Source organism: Lutjanus erythropterus, chromosome 8, assembly GCF_056507025.1.
Source record: "Lutjanus erythropterus isolate fLutEry1 chromosome 8, fLutEry1.hap2, whole genome shotgun sequence".
Classification (NCBI taxonomy): domain Eukaryota; kingdom Metazoa; phylum Chordata; class Actinopteri; order Lutjaniformes; family Lutjanidae; genus Lutjanus; species Lutjanus erythropterus.
Window position 1 is genome coordinate 6,077,079 of NC_139324.1, and position 21,766 is coordinate 6,098,844.

Here is a 21,766-nt window from a genome sequence, read left to right on the forward strand (position 1 = left end):
TCATGTTTGCAGAAACTATTTAAAACTTTAAAATCAAACTTCATTTATGGTGAGAAATCAATTTAAAATCATGGGAAAAGCTTCGATCCTAAACGTGACCTTTCACTCAGTGTAGAGTCGAGCTAACAACATATCACTGTGTCAATATCATACCTTCACACTTCTTCTTCATCCCTTATCATGCCCAGTCCTCCTCCTTCTTTCTTGGGTCCTTTCGCAACTGCTTCCATCTAAAAGACAAAAACAAACCCATCCACTAACTACAGAGTAATTTAAGTTTGTTACAGTATTTTCAGCATTTTTATCTCAGCTATTCATTTTTGAAACCTTAAAAGTGCAGCCCTCCAGAGGGCTCACACACAGTTTTACAATGCAAGGAATGTGTGTTCACCTGGGTTTTTTCTTCCAAGTCAGTGACTTCAAGGCTCCCTTCAGACCTGAAACTGCTGATGTTGTGTTGGCAGCACAACTGTTGGAAAGAAAAATGTTATCAGATCTCAAAAAAGTGAAATGTAGGCTAAAACTCAAAATAAGACATTGGTGGGGGAGGAGGCTGTAAATCCTGAACAGAACAGAAGCAAGTTTTTGGATTTAGAGAGGTTATGCTGTATTATAAAACAAACACCTTTGGGTTGAACATGCAGACTTTCCAGTTTGAATGCAAATTATTGGTATGAAACCTCCCCCGGACCACAATGGTTGGTCAGCAAGCTTGGCTGTGAGTTGGTCTCACCCTGGATCAAACTGTACCATCATTCGGTTTGTTTCTAGTGTGAACATTTTGGATGATTTGGACTTTTGCATCAATTACAGAGAGTTCTGGCACGCCATCATCAGAAACAGAAAAAGGAAAAACAATGCACAAAACAAAATGAGCTACATTGGCATTCATGAAGGAGACAAAATGTTTAACTGACATTTAGCGAGAGGAATTTAATTGAACTGACAACATGCTGACATCAATGCATGCCCATCCACAAACCAATCATTTGCAAGTACTGGTTGTACTGCAGTTAATGTAGGCACATTTGCATAATTAGGGTGGTGATACTAATTGAATTACCGCAAAACCATGGTAATGTGATGCCTCCTGCAGCGTTGAGCTCATTACTGTTATCGCTGCAACATTTATTTTGAAAGGTCAATCCCATGTTGAAATCTGCACATGGATCTATTAATGCATATGTTTTTTTTTTTACTGTAGTGACAAAACAGCATATTACCACGGGATGCCTTAATAATTTTTTTGGGACATTACTGAAGCATATTGTCATTAGCGTAGCATAGCTCCTTTAAGGAGTAGGGCAATATGTAAGTGTGTGCATAGTGCAAGTGAGGTAGCAGGGGAGTGATGATGCTGCTCATGGCAGAGCTGAAACTTAATGTTAAGTTGTCAGTGTGGCAGTAAGTGTACAGTTCAGGTTACACTGTCAGTTAATAAACACTGCATCTTCTCAACACCAAGAAAAGTCTTGGTGTTGTTTCCCGACTGCTGAAATAGTGACAGGGTTAGATTAGCAGCACTAAGATAAGCAGGAATGGTTAACGTTAAGCTAATGCTAAAACTAACGTTGTACCCTTATAACTTCAGCTAAATGGTATCCCTTTCAGAAGCTTTGTAATCCAGCCTGGAAGTGCTGCATCTTCTTGGAAACATGGTAAAATAAATCCACGATAAATCCAACACCCACTATCTTCAGTAGTTATTTATCCATTTTCCTATGTTGAAAAGAGTTATTGTTGTTAGCATGTTATTAGCTGTCCATAGGCAATCCCAAGATGCCTTGGGTTGAGTCTGTCGACTAATCAGAGGCTGTGCTCCTGACTTGTGTGTGACAGCACTGATCCATAAGTTTATTAATAGATTGGTGCGCTGATCTCAACATGAGAATGACTCTTCAAAATAAAATTTGCTGCAGTGGGCACCTCAGTGCCTCGGGGCTTGTCTCCCTAAGAGCAAACATTCCACCAAAATAATTGATCCCCAAAACAAATCCAAGTGTTTTTCCCACTATAGCAAAATGATAACGTGTGGACGTCCAGACCTCCAGCAATAAAACATAGCTGTGGAAAGAGGTCTCACTATGCAAGACCGGGGGTTACAATGTTTCATGGCAATCCATCCAATAGCAGTTTTGATATTTGATTCTAGAGCAGATTTGTGGACAGATCTGTGGACAGACTAATCCATCCATAGAGCTATGCCGCTAGCAAAGCAAAACTCAGAGTGTATGTTTGAGGCTAAAACCCATAGTTTATCAGATCAAAAGTGAATTCTGTAAATATTAATACTGCGAGTGTTGTCTTGTTCTTTTTGTTCTATTCTGTTGAGCTGAGCTTGTCATACTGTCTAATGTATCTCTGGGGCTCCATCTGTCCACCTTTGTTTCATGATTTACTTCAGTTCTAATGGTAATAAAATAAACTCTGATTGCAGTTGATCATTAGATACAAAATTGGTGTGAATGTTAAAAGTTAGTCCAAACCATATAGGCAGCTTTGGTCATAAATTGTCTGTATTTTGAGATTTCTGTCTCTGAGATTTCTGCCTCCACACCAATATCATAGGCGTGAATTTTGAGAAAAAAAATATGAATTTAGTCCAGTGACATCTCATATGTATTTGACTGGATCTGGTAACCCTGCTCTCTTTTTTTTGCTGGTGGGACTGAAAGTGTACTGGTGTTCAGCTCTGTTCTTTGTGTTTTCTCCTCTGACAGAAACCTTTCCTCTCCACATACCAGCTGATACCTCTGTGTGTTTTTGATAAGTAGAGCTAATACCACTGCTCTGCAAATCTTCACGTTGTGTACATATACTATCTGTCTGTAAACCATATGTATTTGATACTGACAATATTTTTTTACAGTGTACAGTATGTCCTGTTTTATTTTCTTTATCTTGATGAAATTGCAAAAACATCATAACCTTACATCTATTTCCATGGTGACAAGCATGCCCAGTTTCAAAGTTAAACCACTGAAAATTCCTGAAGTCATAGTCCAGAGGATTTCACTCAATAGAGGCAAAAGCGACAATGTTTAAATCAGTGAGTCCAGAAATAATGCACTTTGTTGCATTGATTTATATTCAAAGAACGACTCCATCTGCATTCTTATCCATTTTTTTCCAAGTGAAAACTCCACTCAGCCATTAGCAAAAAGCAGTGACGTAGGTGGGGATAGGAACTGAGACCTTATGAATTCCTTTTATCAATGCCTGTGTGTTTTTGACAGTTGTACGTTGCATCAAACTCATGCGTCTACACTGCTGGCAACTTGCAACAAGAAGGAATCACGGTGGAGAGGAAGAAAAGGTCTGAACATGTGCTTGTATATGACACTCTACATATGAGTGCCACTGCTTCCCAACTGAGTAGCACTCAGTTACTGAGGGAAAATATTTGAACTAATCCTTTTTTCTACTCTGTCCTTACACTGTGTTTGGACTCACAGATAATAAAACAGTTGTATTGCCGCTGAAAACCTCTGCAGACCAACCTAACGTTTTTTTCCCCGCAAAAAAATGACCAGGAAACAATAAGAGAGTCAATAACATATCAGACTGATAAGCAGAATCAATAATGGCATTGGTATCTTACCTTGTAAGGCAGCTGGATTTGCAAGATCACATGAGAATCCACCTTGCAGCCAATCAGAATCATAGGAGGGACTACTGGCAGCTACAGCATAGTTGTAAGTGTGACGACAGCAAGAAGCATCAATGGAAGCTGGAGGAAACAATGATCAATATTATTATTATTATTATTATTCAGAACTAGACAGCTATTTATTCATTGAAAGACGAGCAAAGATTGGCACTGAATGCTTTTCTCCGTGGAAAAGATGTTTTGATTCCAGCTGCCGATATTTAGCACTGTCAACTTGTGATGCGAGTACGGCTGCACATTTAATCGCAAATGCAATAAAATCACAATATGGCCAAGTGCAATATCCAAATCACAGAACCAGAATGAAAGCGCAGTTTTTTGAGAAATGGTAAAATGTGTGAGAAAACAGCATCATAATGAGCTACTGTAGTGCCGCAGAGATGACCTGGTCTAAAAATCTTGTTCTTCACGTGAAAGAAAACATGTTTGTTGGGTACAGACCTCAATAAATATCATATCATTATGATTTTAATAGTTTTTTTTTCAGTGAACGTGAAAATTGTTGTGCAAAACTGGTAATTTCCACAAGTGGCATCACCTATCATCGTAATCTAAGTCAAAATAATCGCAACATGGCCCTAGATATGAACGTCCAAAATACATGTTGATACATGGTGTAAACTGATTTTCTTTTAATAAGCCACCCTGAACACAGTGCACCTTTCCTGATGTATATAATACAGCTGGCTGAGTGATTTTGTCTCCTTAGATAGTTCTTTGACAAAATTACATATAGCTCTACACCTTGCCTTCGTTTAGTACTCAAGGATTCATGAATATGCATGTAGTCCCCCCCCCCCCTCCACACACTCCACTCTTACCTCTAAGTAACTGCACCTGGCTTCTCCTCTGATTTGCTCGCTAATCACAGTAACTAGCTGTGGCTTTGCTGCTGATAATATGTATAGCAGCACCCCCTCAATTAACAGGATTGGTTCATTAGATTTATGACATCATATACCCAGCCTGACTGAATCTGTTTGTTTTGAGACTGCCCTTGCTCGCAGCAGTTACAGTTTTTTGCATGTTTACTGCTTATTTTGCGTCTGATATGTCTTGTAACACACAAAAAACACCACATGGACATGTTAACAAAGTGAAAAACCTGACTGCACCGATCCACATTTTTTCACTTCTGATCCGATCCCGATACCTGAATTTGGATATCTGCCGATACCGATACTATTCAGATACCAGAGCTCTGTTTGCTTAATATTACTATTATTATCATTATTGTTGATTTTATATGAGGCTGTAATAAACTCCTCTCTACAGGCAAGTATGATATGTACGAATGTCTGCATGTGTGTCCCAAAAGGCAACTTGAGGTAAGTATAAGGTCAGAAAAGGAAGTCAGAAAAACAGGAAATCCTGTTAACAGGAAAAATCCCATCCTGAAAACAAATATGCAACTGTAAGGGTTTCAAATTGACTGTCATTATTTATTAAATCCAAGACAGATATACATAAAGGGTAAAACTTCTCTAACACTACCCCTGTTCAAATAAAATACAAAGGGCTGCTTCATCTAATCAGCACAGTACATTCTTGCTCTTGTAGCAGCAACAAATCAAGGTTTTCAAATGTCAAACAGTCTTTCGCTTTCCGCACTGGTTGAAGGGGCACTCAGAAACTTTACCACAACAGCAGCAAGGAGAGGAAAGCAAGCATAGTTGTTTGCCCAGTACTGTAAAGTGCTGTCTTTCTCACCTATCGTTGATTCTTTCAAATACATTTGCATTTGGACAACCACTGCCTGGGTACCTCCTGCAGGTTCATCATGCTCCTCCAGAATTCTGTCGTACAGACTGCTGAAGCTGCTCTTCCTTGTGCTTGGAGGACAAACCCTGCTTGGACCAGCTTCCATACAAGCGACCTTTTCTGCTGGCTCTGCCTCCATTGCCCCTGTTTCATCAGCTGATGCCCTGAGCAGTGCTTGCTCCATCTTCTCAAGCTCTTGTGTCAGGAGAGCCTTCACCCTCCTGGCAATTTCTCCACTAGTAAAGAATCTGACACAAAAATGAAATAGGTTGAGTGCAACTTACTTGTTGCTGCTGCAAGACAGCACGCACGCACGCACGCACGCACGCACGCACACACACACACCTCCACCTCCCCCCTTATCCAATTCATTTTAGGCTATATTAACAAATATCCACTTTAAAGCTAGGAATCAATCAACATGTAGTTTTGGTTTAGCAGGATTTAATTTTCAGTATAAAACTTAGCCAACATTAATAAATAGGGCATTAATAAAAAATATGCCTTACCTGTCCTTGTATTGAGCGTCTACTAAAGTGGCAACGGCGTAGAGGGGTTCACTTTCGATGCTGCTGAATCGCCTGCTGACAGCTTGGAGTAGTGCGCTTTTCACTGTTTTGATGCCGCTGTCAGAACTGTTCTCCTCGGCGAGCAGGCGTTTTAAAACAGTGACGGCTGGGATTACGTCGGCTGCAGTGGAGGTCGCTGAGCTGATTTTCCTGGTTCATGCTGCAGGTCTTCCAAGCGAGACTGTGCGAGTTGTGAATGCTTGAAGTGTGCTATGATCTTCCTGCTGTTTGCTAATGCCTCACTAACGCTGCGTTGTGACATTAGCCCCTCGTGCACAGTGAGCTGCAGTGCGTGAGCAAAACAGCCCAGACTGGGAACTGCCATGTCTTCCATTGCAGCCTTCATGTTACTTGCATTGTCCCGTAGAATGACATGCACTTTTTCCAAAGGGATCTCCCAGTGATTTAACATCTCTGTAATGGCCCTGCACTTTTTTACCTAAAGCACCGCACTATAGAGGCCATGTGTATCTGAGTCAACCCAGTGCACAGTGAGGCTTACCAGTTCCATTGGGCAGACATCTGAAGTCCAAATATCTGTAGTAAAGCTCAGGGCTGGAACTCCTTTTAACTTCTCAGCTAACTTGGTTGACACTCGGTTGTATAGTTCAGGTATCGCAGTCTCTGATAAATATCTCCTGGATGGTAAACTGTATCTTGGCTGCAAGTGTTCAATCAGGCTGCGAAATCCTTCGTTTTCTACAACTGATAACGGTTGGTCATCGAGTACGATGAAGTTGAGCAACTTCTCAGTAATCCCTTTAGCTTTCACATTGTCTGGTGGAAATTTACCTTATTTTTGGAATGACTCCAAAAGTGATTCCTGCCTTTTGTCTTTCTGCCCCCTGGCTAAAAAATCCTTGTGCTCTTTAATGTGGTGCTTTTTCAAATGTTTTATTAAGGTCGTTGTATTGTAGATTGCGACGGAGCTTCTGCCTCTCGGTACAACGTCTTTGCAAAGATTGCACGTTGCCGTCTTGCTTTGTGGTGTTTCTAGTGTAAAATATTTCTGTACAGCAGACATGTTGTGATGAAAAGTTGGTTAGCCTCAGTGCTGCTCAATGCTCACCTGCTAGCTGGCTGCAAACTGTGGAATGGATTTCCTGAACAGAGGCATGTCTCAATGAGACACGGAGGCGTGTCACATTTTGCAGCCAGCTAGCAGAGCAGCCGGCAGGGAATCACTTGTGGAGTCATTTCAGCAGACAACATTAAAGCACAGACATGGTTTGTGGATCGGAAATCTCCTCAGGTTGGATCGGAAATTTCCAATCTGTGAATTGCGTTGGTATCGGAACCCGATACCGATACAGGATCAGATCGGCCCCATGCCTAATTTCACTGGATGGGGTTATTCTGGCGAATAACTGGTCTAATATCACTGTACAAGTCATGATATTTAAATTAAGCTGCAATATCCACATTTACAGTGCAATAAGTTAGCTGGATAGCTAACTGCATCATTTTTTAGGGCATTAAAGTTTGTGGTCACAGACATCAGTGTTCTGTGCTGTTCAGAGTTAAACTGAGCTGTGTGGTTTTAAATGTTCTGAAATGTAAATTTAAAGCTATGTGGACCACCTCGGGAACTGCCATCATATTTCATGATGCATACACGCCTGTCTTCAATAAATACATTTAGGTATTGGCTGAACACAGAGCTCAGCTGAGGTCAGAGGAGTGGAGAGAGAAAGTGGAAAGGCAATGAGTTTTAACCAGAAAAATGTCCTAATGACAGACCTGCAGGCCAGACACCAGGAAGCAGTTTCAGGTTCACAAGTTCAAAGTATTTCTGTGACTTCATTGTGAAGTGGTGCAGCCAAACCTCAGTCCTGCACCACAGTAAAAACACCGATCCGTCCTCTACCCAGTGTTGAACTCTTTCTCCTACCATCCTGTGGGAAACTTGCAGCCGGATGGCAGTCTGTAAAAGTCCTGCATGTGGTTAGCCAGATGACCCTGAAAGCATCATCCATTTACATGAATCTTCCCTCAACAAATAAGAGGAAGTACAAGTGTTCCTCACTTTGACTAAAAAAGGACTGAGACTGAATAACCATCCTTAAAGATTGTGTAAATGATAAAGGGAGTTTTTCTTCTCAACACATTATAAATGTTAGAACATAGTTGCTGAAAACATGAGAAAAGACAGAACCATGTCTGTAAGAGGAACTGTGGAGTTTGACGTGTAAACTGATGTTCAAGGTTTCTATGTTCAGGATTTTTCACTCAGCAGGTGTCCAAATAACAGAGACAGAAAGTACTGTTTAGTGTGATTCTTTGGTAAAGAGAGTAGTGTACTTACATTATTCCAAGTGTTTCTGACAATGTTCAAACCCAGGAAAATCTGTAATTTATTCATGCTAACAGTTCATTTCCTACTTCTGGAAAAAAAATTCAGGATGAAAGTGAGGAAGGAAGCCAGTGAACGAGACTAAACATAACGTGAATTAAACTTAAATACATCATCTGAACATGAAAATCCACCTGTCATGTCATGACCTGTCAGAAATCAACCACTATGGTGATTGTTTAATAATGAAGACAATAGCTCCCACAGTCCCACATTGCTTTACAATGTAACAGGGAGCTTTAGTCGTTCCTCTTCCAGTGTGCCTCATGGGACCCGGTAGTCTGTTGGGACAAATTAGTTTTTGAAATAATTTGAAATGTCTCATTTTGCCATTGGTTGTAGTTGTAGTTTAGTTTTGTGTGAAACCGCTCAGTGACCTGTGACCAGTGTTTTTATCGGCCGGGAAGAGAAAGAACGAGTGAGACCTTCTGCATCCCAGTACAAAAACACACAGGCACTTCACAGTCTGATGCTTTAACAGTTTTAAGACGAACTGGAACAGTCTTGACTTGACAAATTATCTTTTAATATGTGATTTGTAGCACAATTCAAACCAGATCCAAAAATAATTTGTTTCTTCCCACAGGCTGTTCATATTTTTTCAAATTTATGTTCCATGGGGGTCCACTGTAGGGGCCGTGACTTAGACACAGTATCAAACCACAACTTTTGTTATTGTTTTAATGGGAGATAGACACTTAGCGGCAGATATTACATGTTGTGCATTTAAAGGAGCTATATGTAAGATTTTGCCACCTGTCAAATTCATACTCAAACAGGCTAGACTAGACTTTACACAGCCATACTAAATAGGCAAAAGGGATGACAGTAAGTACATAAAAGGTTGTGCTGTTGGAGGAAGTCTGCTCTGTCTGTTGTGGGACTGCAAAAATATTAAAGATCTTTGGTTTCATTGGTCACTTTGGCTTTAAATGTATTCTAAAGCCACTTCAACTGACTCAACTTAAACTGTACCAAAGATATTCTCATTGGTTGATTTAGAGAAACAGTCTTGGTAACACACCTGTCTGTGTTTCCCTGTTTGTTCAGGTACTGGCTGCAGTCCGGATTTGCTCTTCTTCCTGTGTGCCATGTACGCTCCCATCTGCACCATTGACTTCCAGCACGAGCCCATCAAACCCTGCAAGGCGGTGTGCGAGCGGGCGAAGTACGGCTGTGAGCCGGTGATGAAGCGTTACAACCACAGCTGGCCCGACAGCCTGGCCTGCAACGAGCTCCCGCTGTACGACCGAGGGGTCTGCATCTCGCCTGAGGCCATCGTCAAGGCAGAGGGACCAGGTATTCTTTATATTATTATTGCCTTTATTATATTATTTTTTTCCAAGGCAGCTGAGGTCTTATTGGTGTCAAAAACACATTGACTGGTTTTACAACATGTTTTTTGCTTTTGTTGTTGTTGTCAATAGTAGTTGAGAAAATGATCTCCCCAGAAGGTCCACTTGGTAGCTATTCTGGTGCTACTGAGAATGTTTCACTCTCTTCACTGAAAAACATGGACCATCAGGAAGCAGTTTTCCCTGCTTAGCTGAGCCCTATCAGGGTTTTCTATCATGTTTCTACTCTCAGCAGTTTGTTTCTGCTCCCTCTCAAACAGATAGCGTGAGTCATTTCCCCTCCGACTTCACTCCCACTGACTTTCTCAAAGAGCTCCTTGATACACGCGGCCCACTCATTTTACACTCCATAAAACCCTCACTGTCCTCTGCTTCTTTAAACAGGCCCTGAACCAGCAAATCCTGAAGAAAAAACTAATCTCAATCCCCTTGACCTCCTTAACGATACGCCCACGTATCTCCGAGCTGCCCTGGCTCGGCTCAGCTCAGCAGGGTTTTGGGATTTTCCCTGCGATTTGTTGATTTGCTGAGGTTCAGTCAGGGTGGATCGTTCGAGTCATTCCAGTGAATTTCAGTGGCACCCAAGTCAGAAAGTTGCTGTTCAGAAGGTTGTCTCTGGCTGGAACAGAAATATAAGCAGCCATAGTTACAGGTTTGATGCTCTGACATCGGAGAACTGAGTGCACTGCCTAAAACACATCTCTGCTGTCCCAAATCTTTGCAGGTGAGAACACGTAATGAGTTAACAATACTGAGTGTACCAGCTCTGAGAGACTCTACATAGGCACAGGGGTGCTTTGAGCTAAATGCTAATGTTAGCATTTTTATATACTCCGAATATTATCATACTGATGTTTAGTAGGTATTATGAGCAAAATTAAATTGATGTATTTGTAAAAAACAATAACAAAAAAACATTTAATTTAGACAAGATTGACAAAAGGCTACCCATGAATGCTCGTGCAAACATGTAAGCTAGTTATACTAGTAGCTAACTATGCAGCATCTATCCATAGCAGCAAGCTAGCTAAGTGTTGTTGAAACATATTGACTAATTGATTTTATCATTATCCCAAGTGTACAAACTCTCTTGTAACTACACAAGCAAGAGACTCTGACATTAATCTGACACATTTGTTGCGTAGAACCATCTGGAAAGTTGTCCTAAGAAACTGTTTGGAAAAGGGCAGGCACTTAAAAATACACGTGGCAGGTATCACATCTAACATGGGTTAACTTCGGCCAATCAGATCAACGCTCTGGGTAAGCACAAACAAGAGACCACAATGTGAAATGTGTAGTAGGGGGTCCCTGCTCCATCTCTATCCACTAAGGGCTTTATGGACTGAAAAACTTTGAAGACCCCTGCACTGAAAGTTTAAATATGATAATCTTTGGGAATCGATAAACCAAAATGAAGACAAAATCAAACCCAGAAGAGAATCAATGGCCCCTTTTACACAGTCTGCTCCAAGGCAGGAAAGTTACAACATTATTCCATTTTGCCATACTGTATAAAACATACAAACACAGAATGGTGAGTTGCTCACAAAAACTATCTAGATGGATAAATAGCACTACAGTCCAGAAGACAAATATGTATTTTTGACTTTACCTTTAAGCCTGGAGTCCACTTGAAGGATATGTTCCACACACACGCAGTAGATTGGCATTGCTGCTGCATGGAAAAAATGCAGATGTCAGTACAGAGCCTATGCGTACAGTCTCTGATGATAAAATTTATATCACACAAACATTAGAAGATCCATAGTGGACACTTTGATAAGAACATGCCAAATTTGGTTATATGTTTGAAATTGCATTGATTACTTGTCTATAGAGACATAAGCTTTAATTCTTTAATTAATCCTATAGCCTTACAAAAAAAAAAACTAAAAGCTGAAGTGTCAGTGGTAGTTCCTAATTCTCCTGCTTTCTGGAAGATGAATCCTTTAGATTTTAATGAACCTAGATTACCTTTTCTCTGAGTACAAGCCATCTATCCACATATTTTTTGCTGTTTATTTGAATTCTGTTCATGGTGGTCGCAGCAAACAGTGCATTGAAGAACTCGAGACAATACTAGGCCAGATGGAATATTGTCACCACCCCAAAATGAAGGGTAGCTTTGAAATGGTTCTGAATTGCATTTTTTTTTAAATCTGTACTTGTTTCTACCCAGTTTTAACATCAAAAGCTGTGAGAACATTGTCAGTGTCTATGGAGCAAAGCGTTCAGAGGTTGACTTATGAGTCTAGATGGGATGTATGTGTGGGTCTGCCCTGCGGTCTCTGGTTGGATGTAGAAAACCTCTAAAAAGGGGGTGTCCTGACCAGATGCTTGCACCATGTCAATTAGCTTTTTTCTACAGGAAGGAGTGTGGTTTTACTACAAGCTCCTTCTGTATGTCTGAGCTCTCCACCCTGTCTCTGAGAACAAGTCCATCCACCCTGTTGAGGCATCTCATTTTGGTCGATTTTTATTCAATTTCATTTTTTCAGTCACTACTCAAAGCTCATAACAATAGGCGGTAAATGAAACGTATCAATTTCACCACAACTTTCTGGTACAGTATCCGTATCATGGATGACGCCACACAAATTGACTCGTCAATCTTCAAGCCAAGACCTTGAGATACTTCAACTCTTCAACTTGGGGCAGCAAGAAAAACTCTAAGGACTTAAGAGTTATGTGAAAGGCTGATTCTCTCCTCTGTACATGAAGTCTGATGCTACTAACCAAATAATAGGTCACTTTTCTGGACTGGTATTTTGTTAGCTGCTGTGGTTTCAGAATCCGAAAAGTTCTGAAGAAAAGAAAAAGCACAAGTTTTACTTGACCGTAAGTGCAAAATGAAGTGGCGGAGTCATATTCTAGAGGTCGTTGTGCGTTGTAAAGTATCCTGCCTCACAATAGTTCTACTCAACACTGGTGGAAATGTGGGCTGGTTCACTAGATACCACCAAGGTTCCAAGAATCTTGAAAGGAACTGGTTCAAGAACCAGAGCTTATTTGGTGGAAAAGCTGTATCAGTGGGGATGGGGATGTATTTTCTTTCTGTTCTGACACTGACTGGTGCCTCTCTGTGTCTGTGTAGACCCATACTACCAGGACCCAGCCAGGTGTAACCCAGGTGAGACTGACTTTTGCCCTTCTCTCTACCCAAGCTGAAATTTCTTTCCTAGAAGTTAGCTTGTTGTATTAGCTGGATATGTTGGATCAGACTGGACTCAACACAAATAACAGACCAACAGAGCAGCTAGTCAGTGAAATCTGCCTCCAGAAACAATGCATTCACTAATATGCTGATGTGCATCTGAATAAAACCAGTCTAGAGACCAGCTGAACCAATTTGCTAAAGAGCTGATCTATTCTGGATTTGCTTCTCTGACAGAATCCAGTCCAGACTTTCCAATGGACTCCAACAACCTCCACTGCAGAGGCCCAAATGGAGGTAACCTTTCTCTTTACCTGTCCCTGGCTCAATCCCAATGTCCTTCCTGAAGACTTAAGCCCTGAACCCTCACAGACTTACTTAATGTCACCTGATTTAACATCACAAGTTCACTATGAGCTGTGGGTAATTCCCTCAAGCAAAGTCTGCGGAAATGCAGATTTACGGAATGTGTGCATAAAGGGATCAAAAACTGTGAGAGAGCCCTCATGCACTTGATGACTTGACAGTAGGACAGCACTAAGCCCTTGCAGACTTAGCAGGAAGGCATCTCAAAGTCTGAGTCTGTGAGTGCAGACACTGGGATTGGGACTCGACCTCTGCTCCAGTTCAGGATCCTCCTTCTTAGAAGAGTTTGGCCTCAAGGAATAGTTTTGGGGAAATACTTTTATTCACTTATGCTGAGAGTTAGATGAGAAGACTGATACCGTTCTCATGTCTGAGCTAAAGCCAGTAGTCTAAAACTGGACATTTTGAAATCCACCTACTAAGACCTCCACAGCCACTTATGTTTATATATGTTTTATGTCTTTTGTGTCTGTACAAAAACTTTACTGTAAAAATGACAGCTTAAGGTTTTACATGGAGTTATGAGTCTGATTCTGTCTTGGCTGGAAGCAAAGTATGTCTGTTGCAGACAAAACGGTACTGAGAAAATTCTAAAAATGGAGCTCATCCATTGGTGCACAGTTTGTGCCTGTGTATTGTTATGAGCCTGGAGCTTACATGTGTGGTGCAAGTTAATGTACACAAGTATCAGTAGGTAGAGGACGTAATGTACTAGTGACAAATTCTGTGTAGGTAGGAGGTCAGGGTGGATGGATGGATCAACCTCTGTTACAATACAGACTTAGGATCAATTTTGATCTTAAGTGGCCCAATGGACTGTTTGCACAGCAGATGTTTTGACTTGTCAGAGCAGGAAAAAAACACAGGTGGACTTAATAACAGTAATCACACCTCAGTTCTATTAAGTGTCCCAGTAACAGTGGCAGTGAACCAGCATGCACAATAGGACATCCCCTCAGTGGAATGCAACGGTCATTAATACACCTGTAGGTTTTCTGGTATGACATGTCAAAGTGTCTACTGTGCAGCTAGTCCATACCTAAGATGAAAACCAAGTATAAGTAATCATTTATAAAACCTTACTTTAACTTTAACATAGAAATGATCTTATCTCTATACAAAGTCTAGGCTTGACTTAAGTGATTTTCCTGGTTAAGTCAGGGTACAGCGGTTTAAGACACATAATGCGCCTATATGTGGTGAACTCTGTGTTACCTAGAAATGCAACCAATCACATTGCAATCTTTTGCAAAGTAATTATGTAAATTTAACATGTTTTTGCCACAGCCACAACCATTGCTTCTGGAAATAGTGACCTCTGGTGATGATGGGACTGATGATTTTTACATGTAGAATTTAGACATTCAGACAAATGGTGGAGAGTAGCTGTTGTGCATCAGGTAGCAAATATGAGATTGGTGTATTTCTTAGAGAGAATATTACCACAGTCATGTCACATCCAAGTTGTAATTACTACATGCAAGTCATAAATATGGGACTCTTTCCCATCTGTTGCTTCTGACATGTACACAACATTCAATCTGGAAATGTTGACTTGTTGAATGTTGACTCTCCCAAAGAGACACAGACACTACTACTTTTTTTTTTTTTCAAAATTATGATTACCAACTTTGTGTATGTCTTTATGTATGTCTTTATGTGTGTCTTTGTTTGTGTGTGTGCGTGTGTGTAGATCGCTGTAGATGTAAGACAGTAAAAATGGGTATGAAAACCTACGTGAAGAACAACTACAACTACGGTGAGTCACCTGGGACTTTTTCTAGTTTTTACAAATATGAAGATGGCTGTATTTTACTGTGCTACACTTTCAGATGAAAACACTGAATTTTAAAGTCTGAGCATCACGCCTGCTACATGTTTGATACCAAATCACAGCGTGAATTTTTCTGCAGTGTTCCTCAAAGTCTTGGTGTCTTAATGTTGTATTTTGGAGGGACCACTTTGACCATTTTTATCAGTGCTTCAGTGGTCAAAAATGGTTTCATTTTGCATCAGAGCTTGGTATCAAAACTTCATTGCGCGCATAACCTGAATACAATGTTTATTACAGATTTATGACTAAAAGAACTTGACAAACAGGGAAACATCTCAAATTAATCTTCAGGTTCCAGCTTTCATATGATGTATACCACTTCTATGTAGCATATACTGTTGACCCGCCATTGATACACCATCCCCTCTAAAAAACACAAAATGGGTCTGTGGTAGGGAGGAGGGAGTGGAAAAGGTTAAAAATCTCTGCAGCAGATTCTTTCTCTCTGACCTGTTTTTCTCATTTATGTAAAAGGAAAGATTTTCGTGCAGAAGCTGTTAGGTTACTTAGATTAAATTAGACACACAAAAGCTAAAAGGCCAGAAAGGCTTTTCCAGATGATTGCAGCGCATAAGCATGATTTGGCAAATCCAGCAGAGATTTCCATGTAGACTTCCTGAGCTCACCAGTGCCTTCGGCTACAGAATCCATTTGTGGAAGATTTTAGATTTTTTTCCAGCCATCATTAAAAACAAGATCTCACCATAAAAATATTCAGATATAATTTAAACAGAGCATGTCAGAGTGTGCAACAAGGTGGTCCTCATAATTTGACTGCTGGTGCTCTTACTTTGCTCATTAACACTGCTGATTTTACTGTTGACTCCAACCTGCTACACTGTTACTGGTTATGCCGGTTTCTCTTCCATCTCTGCAGTTTCCACCTCTTCTGGTTTCTTAGTCATCATCATTATGCAGCCAAATCCATCCAGTACATGATTTGTGCAGATAAGGCAAAAAAGTAATAGATATAACAGAATGCTGAAGCTGCACATTTCAAGTCATTTTCAGAAATCATGGACATCCGAGCTAAAGCAGACAAGGACCATGCAGATTGTTACCCATGCCAACTTTAAAAGCCAGCATCTGTAATGGTGTGGGGGTGTGGTAGTGCCCATCATTTTGGAGCAACATATGCTGCCGTCCAGACAATGTCTTTTTCAGAGACGTCCCTGCTTATTTCAGCAAGAAAGTGCCAAGACACTTTGTGCACGTCTTCCAACAGTGTGGCTTCATAGTAAAAGAGTTCAGGTACTAGACTGACCTGCCTGCAGTCCAGACCTGTCTCCCATTGAAGATGTGTGGTGCATTATGAAGCACAAAACACGACAACAGAGACCCCAGACTGTTGAGCGCGTACAACAAGTTGTATATTAATCAAGAATGAGAAAGAATCTCACTTTCAAAACTTAAACAGTTAATGTCCTCAGTTCCCAGTGTTGTTAAAAGACAAGGTGATGTATCACATTGCTAAACATGCAAGACGAGTGTGTCAGGTAAAGAAACACCTTCAAGTGGGTAGCCCTGTTGTAATGAAGATGCAAATCCCTGCCATGCTGCGACTTGCTCAAACTGAGTCAAACCAAGCCAGCACAAGTGCATTAGTGTTTCTGGAGGCAGGATGATGATGATAATTTAACTGTCAAGTCCAGTTTCAAAGAGGACAACTGAACGACAGTTACAAAATGATGAAAAAAAAAATTCAAATCAGAAATGAGTCAAATTTTTGGTTGCTTTTGAAACAGGAATTTTACATCCAATCACAGTAATGATGATTTCCCAAATTTGTGGACTTGACTGGTCTTGAAATATCTGAGTCCTCTTTGTCTGAGACAGACAAGCTGAGTAAAAATATGGTTGATTCCAAGATGAGATTAAGATCTTCAAAAAGTGGTCTTGAGATCTAGACCAATCTAGAGCACTATACACCCGTACCTCTTGGACATCTCAATATTCCTGAAAGGATGTGCTGGCATGTCTTTATTGGCTTTTTGTTGGCCCAGTGTATGTCAGCCCTCGTGGTCACTAATGGGAATACAGTGGGCAACTATACAGTCTTTCTGATCCCAATCTCAGATCCCATCAGCCCATCTGACGACAACTTAGCCTCTGGAGGCAATGGACAATGTCTCTGGGCTTCCAGTGTAGCCAGCAGATATCCAGATACAGGATATTCAAGCCAAGACTTCCATACAACATTTTGGCTAATCTCAATAAAATCTAATTGAAAAGAAGTTTGGCAGCTTGAAAGTTCAAGATTGCATTTCGGCTAGGGGTGTCCCGATCCGATTCTGATATCAGATATCGGTCCAATATCAGCCAAAAAACGAGTATTGGATTTTATCGGACTGCATCTAAAATCTCCGATATAAGCGCTCCGATAAGCAGTCCATTTTCTGCTCCAGCACTTCTATCCATAGGTGACTCTGGTTGCTGACTATTGTTCTCTGTTTGAGTAACATCACTTGATCAAGCCTTTTCTAACATTCCACACTACAAAATAACTAATCAAAGTATGTATGATTCATGCTGATATTGTATCGGATCGATCGGATCGGTATCGGCCAGTACTCAAGGCTGCAATATCGGTATCGTATCGGAAGTGAAAAAGTTGTATCGGGACATCCCTAATTTCGGCCAGTGCGTTCTGCCTCTTTTGCACTCCATCTCACTCAAGCATGATTGATCAGTACTACTTGGACTGCAAATGAAACACAACCAGAAACCACAGTGATACCAAAATCTTGCCCCTTGTCTACAGATTCATGCAGATATCTGTATAGAGATTGTACTGACCCAAAATTTACTCAGAAAATTGACCGACATGGTACCATTCAATCATCCAGTCCATACAAACGTGGACCTTTATTACACCCCCACTCTCTTTAATACTAGCAGAGAGGGTCAACCAAAACTATTGGTGTGTTTCATGTGGTCAGTAGAAATATTCATTGATTGGCCTCAGAGAGATGGGGGCAGAGATTCAAATTTAACTAATGATTAATGTTTTTTTTTTTTTTAAACCAAGTCTTAGATATTATGACACAGCCCAGTGTCCAATGTGTCCATGTATGCTGATGATTCTCTCCTTCAGTGATCAGGGCGAGGGTGAGAGAGGTGAGGAATCGTGGTCTGGAGCCCACAGCAGTGGTGGATGTAAAGGAGGTCCTGAAGTCTTCTCTGGTCAACATTCCCAAAGAGACACAGACGCTCTACTACTCATCCTCCTGCCTGTGTCCTCCTCTGACTCCTGGGGATGAGTACCTCATTATGGGCTACGAGAACGAGGAGACGTCCAGGTATGAGCAGCAGGAGATAGTAAAAATATTGTTACTGGCAGGGGTTTTGTCCAGGCTGGTAAATAAGACCTTTAAACTTCAACTTGATGCAGGCTCTTTTGGGTAAACCATGTGTCCAACTGACGGTTATCAAATTAACTTCAGCCTGCTGTTCTGCAGTAGTTTGTTACACAGAACCATCTTGGAAGTCATCCTTAGAAACTGTTAGGAAAGAGGCAGGCGCTTTCAAAAAACATTTGGCAGGTAATTGGATGAACCATCTGTCACATCTAACATGGGCTACCATTTACCAGTCAGATCTAGACAGTCAGTAGAAGAGCGAAAATATCTTTTCCATTGAGAAAAGCCTTCAGTGTCATTCTCTGCTCTTCTTTCAATGAAGAAATACTCTCCTGTTCTGATATGACTGATGCACACACAGTATCTACGCTAACCATCTTCAGGAGCCGCCAGTTTGTTGGAGACAAGTCACTTTGACGGATGCTTCTCGCTGTGCACCTAAAACCACACCCGTAGTTGCCAGTAGTCCCTCCTAGGATGCTGATTGGCTGCACCACTTTTGGTGATGACACAAACAAACCCGTTGCCTCACAAGTTAAAGTCACGGTGTGTCAGTTAATAAATGCTGCAGCTTCTCAAGACCTATAAAAAAGTCTTGTCTGTTGTTTCCCAACTGATAAAACAGAACAGCATTTTGACATGCTGCTTTAAGTCCCACGAAGTAAATGTACAATGTGATCAGCTAATCTCCTGCTTAGCTGAATCAGACAGAACCAGACGCATCTCATCTCCTCATCCATGTAATTACTAGATCAAAGTTTAACTAGTCGCCTCATGCATTAAAGAATACCCTCTTACTGTGTGATGTAGTGCTACTGGTTTGCCTTAAGCTTCACAGTGGGGCACGTCCAATATAAAACACTCTGTTTGTGGTTGCAGGTTGCTTCTGATCGAAAGCTCCATTGCTCAGAAGTGGAAGGACAAAATGGGCAGGAAGGTCAAGGTGCGACCCACATCCAAACACACACACACACACACACACACACACACACACACACACAGACAGACAGCAGGTAGATTTTACCAGATTGTAGCTTCAGAATAGGTATTACAACACTAACACCTTGTGAAGACAACTGACTCACTGTTACATAGACATCCATCATATGCACTAGTGCCTCTTGACAAATTTGACCAAACTGACGAAGATTAAAACTAAAGATGTTTTCTGTATATTTTTATGTGTTGTTTGCCATGTCTGTCTGTCATTTTCACTGTCTGTCTGTCTTTCTGTCCAGAGATGGGATCAAATCCTCCAGGGGAGAGGCCGAGGACACCCGCGCCGGAATCGCCACTGAGATCTGCAGGGTGTGTGTGGGTGATTTTGTGTGCCAGTGTGGGTGTGTGAGTGTGTGTGTGTGTGTGTGTTTGTTTGTGTGTGGTGTGTGTGTGTGTGTGTGTGTGTAGATATTGCACTATCACAGGCTGTTGTAGCTGAATGTAGTTTGTCTCTTCATCTATCAGACTGTTTTGAGTCTGATTTTTGTCATTTATTTTCTTTGCACAAACATTATTTAGTGTGCGTTTAGTGTGTGTGATTATCAGCGTGTGCATGCATGTGTATGTGTTTTATGGGTGGTGTGTGTGTGTATACCTAAAGCACTCAATAAAGACAAGAGAGAGGGTAGAGCTTCAAAGCTGTAGTACTAAACCTACGCACAGCCATACAGTATGTACATGACACTTTCTTGGAACAAATTTCTCTTCGGTGGTGGCCACGTTGGCTCCACAGCTCCTCTCCATGGTCACACTCTGTAATAACCCTGGATGTTGGCCATGTTACCATGGAGAGTGACAGAGGACATTCAAATGACATGAAGGCCATTTGGACTTGAAAATTTTGGACTATGATAGATCTATAGCCAAGACATTAACTTTACTCAATTCTGTAAAAAAGGGAATAATATTCACGCTATGTTCAGACAGCAGCAAAAGCAACCAGGGCAACAAGAACAACTGCAACAAGAGCAACAGCCACAACCGCAGAATGTGTGCAGATGGAGAATTGACTTACTTCTTAAGTATTGTTGGATCCAGACCTCCTCTGGTGTCAATGTGTCATGACTACAGAGAAATGGCAGACTGTTAGAAATTGTTGAACATATATATACTGTATATATACTGCTTGTTGCATTGATGTGATGGAAAAGGTACGGTCACGTTCTGCTGAGGCCTGCATGACAGTAGAGCTGCAACAATTAGTTAAGTCAAATAGTCTATCACAATAAATTTAGTTGCCAACTATTTTGATAAGCGATTTATGCAGGTAATAAATATTGATCAGAGTGATCACAAACTGAGACTGTGCTCTCACACTGTTTACAGGTTGTGATCGCTCTGATCAATATTTATTACCTGCATCCGAGCCGTGTCATCACGTCCTTTTTTGGGACCGAGTGCAGGGCAACTTCATTGAATGGACAACTAATGTGACCGTACCTTAAAGGACCAGTGTGTAGGATTTAGTGGCATCTAGCTGTGAGGTTGCAGATTTTAAACACTTAGATTCACCCTCCCCTACCAAACATGTAGGAGAAACTATGGTGGCTACAAAACTCGTAAAAAATGGGCTACTGTAGAAATCGTGGATGTATTCCATACGCAAAGATGGCATTTATTCAGTCCAATTAAAATTGCTCACTTGGCAAATATGCCAAAAAAGTTTTCTGGCCTCGGGGTTTACTTCCATGATATGCAGCTTACTGAATATGCACAGTAATGTTTTTCCCATTTGCCTCACCCACAAGTGCCCACTCAGCTCATAGATTATAAAAGTCACCAATTTTTTTCATGTCTTTTCTCAGCTTTGAGGTGTCCTGTCAGCAGTTTTACAGACGTCTCTTTTATAATGGTGGCTGATAGGGGAAAATGTCTTTTTGGGCTGCAGGCCACTGGGAAAAATTGGAAGGGAGTCTGAACAGCAACACTGCAGGTTTTCTTATGCATTTAAAACATGACAGTGCAACATGGTGACGCACTAGAAGAGAAGTCTGAATGAAAACATACTTTTGAATATTCTACTCTATTTGTGCCGTATTCTGCCAATAGATTCCCATGCATCTGACACACTGGACCTTTAACACTATGTAATATCAGTTTCTAGAGTATTGTTGGCAAGCATTGAGTGCATATGCAACCGAGCAGTGTCTCCAACTATTTACAAAGACTGCCTTGTCTTTGTGCAAGTGTCATGCAAAAGGAAGGGAATCCTCAAAACTACAACAACAGCTTGTGTGTCGCACACCAGATGCACAACAATGCTGCATTTACATGGATTCATTCAGACAGAGAACACCTCTGGCATGTCAGGGGAAAAAAACAGAGTGGGAACAGCAAAATGAA

General features: G+C 41.0%; 1 protein-coding gene across 1 annotated transcript in view; it reads left to right on the forward strand.

The window, feature by feature from the left end:
* frzb (frizzled related protein) overlaps positions 1–20,061 on the forward strand; it is a 30,751-nt gene extending 10,690 nt beyond the window's left edge. Inside the window, exons 2-8 of the mRNA XM_084724326.1 lie at positions 9,404–9,652; positions 12,806–12,841; positions 13,103–13,162; positions 14,925–14,990; positions 18,160–18,364; positions 19,304–19,367; positions 19,663–20,061. Coding sequence (XP_084580452.1) covers positions 9,404–9,652; positions 12,806–12,841; positions 13,103–13,162; positions 14,925–14,990; positions 18,160–18,364; positions 19,304–19,367; positions 19,663–19,722 — 740 coding nt within the window. The 3' untranslated portion in view covers positions 19,723–20,061. The remainder of the gene's footprint in view (positions 1–9,403; positions 9,653–12,805; positions 12,842–13,102; positions 13,163–14,924; positions 14,991–18,159; positions 18,365–19,303; positions 19,368–19,662) is intronic.
* The last annotated feature ends 1,705 nt before the right edge of the window (positions 20,062–21,766 follow it).